Below are 6,000 nucleotides of genomic sequence, written 5' to 3' on the forward strand. Positions count from 1 at the left end.
GAACAGCTGTACAGCAACAAAGATAGACATCAAGGTGTATTCATGCTGCCAGCTTTTTTTATTAGGGGGAAATGCTTTCCTGTTGCATCTTTTTGGGTGACCCATGTAAAATTGGATCAATTTTAAGCTGTTTTAGGATTTTTTTTTTAGCTAAATTCTGTTTAAAGATCCAAAATAGCAACACATGTCCTGTTCAGACTAAAATCTTTCAATTGGTTTGCTTTACAATAGTTTCGTAAAATGCACTTGGCCCTCAGTTTATGGCGTGTAAGGCTGGAGTGACACGTGGCATAATTTTTTTTTTGTCACAGACAAACCCACCACAAAATCTTAATATCTTCCACAAATATTTTGATGCGGATATAGATGCGGATGTTTTGTGAACGTCTACGTGCCAGACACGTCAGACACGCAAAACAGTCGATTGTATAAAATTATGCCACGTGTGAGTACACCCATAGAGCCATTATTTAATGTCTAAAATGTAAATGCTTCACTGTTATCTGAAATAGTCTTAAACCCCATAGCAGTCAATGAAAATGTGGATGGATTATGTTTCCTGTTTGAACAGAGGCCATGTTGATTTTTTTATTTGACTCTTGACTGAACTAATTTTGCATCCTACAGAAAACAAGTGCCAAGAAACACTAGTATGTGGCCTTAGAGTCATAATCAGGATGCAGAAGGGAAGCTCCATCATACAGCAGAACTGCCAACATAAACTAATAATATAATCTATAGGGTGCAGGTCAAAAGTAATGTTGGGAGAAGATGGGTGGGAGTCATATTGTGGATTCTTAGATGAGTTGCAGAGGACAGCTGATGGTCTACAACAGGTTCTATGACTGAAACTGTTAAAGTACAAACAAATTCCAAAACACACCTCACAAGGTTTTTTTCATCTGGTTTGTAGGTAATAATCACCCTGGTTTAACTTGAAAGTTTTGAGGTGCTGAGGCTGACCGTGAGTCAAACAGCTTGAATAGAAACAACAAAGGAGAACAGCCGGCTCCTTAAAAACACTTATTTTATTTTTCTTTTATTACAAAAAAATTCATAAAAATTAAAAAATGGTAGGTACCGTGTGACACGAAGTCTACGCACACATGCGTTTCGAAGGACACTTCTTTTTGATTACAGCACTGTGATCAAGAAAGAATTGTCTTTCAAAATGCACCTGTGCATAGACTTCGTGTCACATGGTACCTACCTTTTATAGTTTTATGACATTTTTGTAATAAAGGAAGCGATTTAAGGAACCGACTTTTCTCCTTTGTTGTTACAATAAATCACCCATAACTAACAGGGGTCATAAATAAATACATCACTGCTGTCCTGAACAGAAGGTAAACTCTCTCCTATCCCCCATTAATACTTCATCTCATTAGTAATGACTTATTGCCACATTATTGTGCATCTTAAAAAAAATAAACATGGGTCCAGAGAAGCGATCACCAACCTTTGGTATCTTTTACACAGGATGGAATTAGTCCAGGGGAACTTCTATGCACCACAATGTTATCCCTATGGAGCTTGAATTCAGAACCTGTTAAAATCTGCACATCTTTACTTCAAAACTGCAAAATTAAATTCCACAATGGAAAAGCTTTCCGCTGCTTAATTAAGGACGCCTTAAGGAATTCTTTTTTGCTGATTTCTAACTTACAGAAGATGTAATTCTACAATTACCGTCTGTGGAAAAATACAATAAATTTCGCAAGACGTTCAGCAGAATGCATTCTGTAGTTAAAAATGCGACATAATTTGCACTAGTTGAAAAAATCTGCCTTTGCGCTTTTTATTCCGTCCTGTGTGAATATTTCTGCAAGACGCAACTAATGGCGCACGCAAAGATGCAGCTGCAGATTTCTGCTTCATAACTCGCATGTATACATGTGAGTTTTGGTGCAGAATTTTCTTTGCCTTTATGTGCATCTTGCAGAAATATTCTGCATGTGTAAAAGGTCCCTTTCTTCCATGTGAGCCACACCAAACAAAAAGGCTGGATTCACACACAGCATTACGTATTGTGTTTTGCTGTGTTTTTGTTAGCAATTTTAACAGAATTTTACTTTTTGTCAAAAAATGTGTCCAGATGTTATTTTAAACTCTATAGAAAATTATTGAAATATCTTCATGAATGCAGCATGCTTTTTAAGGGGATATTTTATGGTGTTTTCTCCATAGGCTTCTTTGTAAAACTTGAAAAATGACAGAAAAAAGTGTTTCAAATGTTACAAAATAAAAAACTCCAGGAAGAATGCTTGTAAAAAAAGAACCCTGTGATAAATGCTTGCAATTCAATAAAGTGTGTAAAGTAGGCCAAATACAGACATGTTAAAGTGGAGAAACTAAAGAAAGTAAGCAAGACATTTGAAGAGCTAGTGCTTATACCCTGCTGATGGGTGCTGTTCACGAAATATCTGCAATATTGTCCTTGTTGTAAGAATTACAACCAGTGAATATGGTCTTGAGGAGCAGCATAACTTGCTGATCACTACTAGAGATGGTCAGCTCCTATAGAAAGTGCCTCCTGTATTTGAATTGTCTTGTCACAGATTTGGGTTAGTATTTATGTTTTTTGGATACATATATTGTAAATAAAAACTGTATATAGCAAAAGAATCCTTGTTAGATTCCATGCATCTCTATGCGATACAGACCTGTGCAAATGCATTAATACACCAGTTCACTGTCTGATCCCATTCATTTAATTGCACTATAAACTGGCACAAAAACACATCTGTTTGTACAGGATCCAAAACTATGCTGCGATTTATGGGTCCTGAAACACAATGACAATTAACACACTGAATGAGAAACGATGCAAGCCGACAATTAGATAAATCATGTCTGCAATACAATCAGCTACATTAAAGATTTAAAAATGACACAAAAATAAATGCCCCAAACTGCCGAGTCCTGAAACTACAGAGCTAAAAGCTGATGACAGCAATTGTACAAAGAAACCGAGTAACCTCAGCCTCATATATAATAAGATACCCGACAATTTACTGAAAGAGACGCTTCTACAGTAATATTAGGGGGCGCATAGCATGCAGAGATTTCTTTCATCTCTTCGGTAGCTGGTGGATCTGGTCGCTCGTACAATCTCTGTTCAGCGGCTCTAATATTGTGTCTTTATATTATAATAGATTTTCTGTACTGAACGATTGTTAACTGAATCAATCCCAATGAATGAACTAGAATCACTGACAAAAGCTTCCTCACAATCCAGATCACTAAATAATCGTGCTGGTGATCGCAATGAATCGCTAATGGTTTATTTCTCACAATTTCATCGTCCCAAAGCAATATTTACAAAACAAATGATTCGGTAACAACAAAGCGGCAGAATTCAGCTTCACTGGTTGGTTGATTTACTGCCATGGGTCGATCGACCTGAATGTGTCATTTACAGCGTTCTATAAGCTGTTACATAGGATCTATACAAAGAGATCCAAAGGAGCCGCTCATTCATTATTACTGCCAATATATAGGAGACTACACATTATATCATTCTAGGAATAGTTTAAGAGGCACCAAGATCACTGCATAAGTTTCTTCTATCTCTCTACCTACATGACAGGCAGAAAACCCTGCGGCAGTGTACATGGTAGAGGCAGAGAACCCTGCTCCAGTGTACAGGGTAGAGGCAGAGAGCCCTGCGGCAGTGTACAGGATAGAGGCAGAGAACCCTGCGGCAGTGTACAGGGTAAAGGCAGAGAACCCTGCTCCAGTGTATAGGGCAGGGGCAGAGAACCCTGCTCCAGTGTACAGTATAGAGGCAGAGAACCCTGCGGAAGTGTATAGGGTAGAGTCAGAGAACCCTGCTCCAGTGTACAGGGTAGAGGCAGAGAACCCTGATCCAGTCTACGTGGCTGGTGGTCAGAGGCTGCCTCTTCTTGACAGGCTGCTGCATTATTACATCAGGAGACAAGTGACAACTCACAAATGTTGCAGATTCAAACAAAAGCTCAATTGTGTTCTGATGATTTTTATTTTCCAACGCTCTCTCCTCAGTAAGAACCAAGTGCTCCCTATTCTCTCCAATCACTGCTAACACCTCCTGCATGACCTCTGCTCCATGCATTACTGTGCCGAAGATGCGGGAAAATGTCGATCTAGGGGCAGAGGATGCAGGGAGAAGTGTAGAACTGGGGGTGAAAAGAAGAAGCAGGGAGTTAGATGTGAAGTGGGCAGAAGCTGCCAGTGAAGCGTCAGCTCAAGGGGTGAGCAGAGGATGCAGGCAGAAGTGTCAGCTCTAGAGGTGAGCATAGGCTGTAGGGAGAAAAATTGAAAGCTCTAGCGCTGAGCAGAAGCTGCAGAGAGAAGTGTCAGCTTTTAGGGTTGAGTGAAGAGTGCAGGACAAAGTGTTAGCTTTAGGGGTGAGTTGATGCTGCAGGATAAAGTGTCAGCTGGTGAGGTTGAAGGCTGCATAGAGAAATGTCAGCTCTAGGGGTGAATGGAGGTTACAAGAAGCAGTGCCAGCTCTAAGGGTGAGTGAAAACTGCAGGCCAAAGTATCAGCTCTATGGGTATAAAGGGGAGGCAGTAAGTAAAAGTGTCAACACTAGGAGTAAACAGAGGATGAAAGAACTTGGGACTGTTACTTATGATAAAGCCTCTTCACAATTACCAGAATCCCTTTTTATCTATATTTGTATCTTATTACTCTTCACGTGTTATGAACTTTCAAATGTTGGGAACTTTTACATAAAGCGAAAAACAATTCTCTTCTTCTTCATAAGTTAATAAGGATAATAATAATAACGAAGGTAACTCAGCATAGCAATCATAGCCAATACTAATATAGACAATAGATCATCCACGGGTAGAATAATATAACTATCTCAACAGGAGGCACAGCATCAACTCGAATAACCTACGATAAATAGATCGATCGACCTGAGAGCACGATTCCATGTGCTGCAGGGTCACATGGTTCTGTATATGGGCAGGGGAGTACACCGGCGGCTCTTACCGGAGCAGGAGTGCAGGGGTTTGGGTCGCACCAGCAGGGACGGACACACCGAGTAAAGCGACAGCTTCTCAAAGTAATCGCACGTCTCCTTAGAGAGGATCTCGTCGATCATGAAGGACTTGTATCGCCTTCTGGCAGCTTTCAGCTGTCCGGGGGAGGTGAGCCTGAGCTCGGCTTGGCAGTGCATGTCTTGCCCGGCTAATGACTCCTCGGGGAATCTGGTGGTCCCGGGGTGTCCGGTGGGCGCTGCTGTCCTGTGCGGGGTCTCCTCGGCTCCTCTGTTATATAAACTTCATTTCAATCCCTTTTTGGGAGAGAGCAGCTGTCAATCAGAGCGCGGCGCTGTGCATGCTGAGAGTGTGCTGGGAGGGAGCGATCTGCCTGCCACCTCTGTCACTGCCTCTCACTGGATGTCACTGAGGCTCGCTCCACATTTTGCATATCACTCCCTCCTGCTTGTGTGTATGTCAGTCCCCTGTATAAGTCTATGCAGAGTCTATATGTAGCCGTCACACCTCCTGTATTAGTGGGTGTCTCTTATGCCCATGTGCTTCTCCGTTGCTCTCTAGTTGCTGTCTCTCTTCTTGTTCTTACCCCTCATCACTCCAAACCCCTCGCAGATGAGTTACTAATGGCTCTCCTTATGATATCTTCACCGTACATGTGAGGTGGACAGGTGTCTACACAGCTCAGCTCCCAGGTAATAAGGGAGACCTATGATAGCTTTTTTACACAGAGTGTACTCCTCTAAAAGACACTGCTATATAGTATCTGAGTGTATCTACCTGCAGCTTAGATACAGTATCCTGAGTGTATCCACCTACAGCTTAAATACAGTATCCTGAGTGTATCCATCTACAACCTAGATATAGAGTGGGTGTATCCACCTGCAGCTCAGAAAGAATATCCTGAGTGTATCCATCTACAGCTTACATATAATATCCTGAGTGTATCCACCTATAGCTTAGATGCATCATCCTGAGTGTATCCCCTAAAGCTTAGATACATCATACTGAG

The 6,000-nt window shown here is 41.3% G+C and overlaps 1 protein-coding gene across 1 annotated transcript in view; it reads right to left on the reverse strand.

Annotated features, from left to right (window-relative positions):
• The window catches only part of BARX2 (BARX homeobox 2), a 47,413-nt gene extending 41,965 nt beyond the window's left edge, over positions 1–5,448 (reverse strand). Inside the window, exon 1 of the mRNA XM_066607233.1 lies at positions 4,984–5,448. Within this exon, the coding sequence (XP_066463330.1) occupies positions 4,984–5,170 (187 nt within the window). The 5' untranslated portion in view covers positions 5,171–5,448. The remainder of the gene's footprint in view (positions 1–4,983) is intronic.
• Positions 5,449–6,000: the final 552 nt, after the last annotated feature.

The sequence above is a fragment of the Eleutherodactylus coqui genome, chromosome 6 (genome assembly GCF_035609145.1).
Source record: "Eleutherodactylus coqui strain aEleCoq1 chromosome 6, aEleCoq1.hap1, whole genome shotgun sequence".
NCBI classification, from domain to species: domain Eukaryota; kingdom Metazoa; phylum Chordata; class Amphibia; order Anura; family Eleutherodactylidae; genus Eleutherodactylus; species Eleutherodactylus coqui.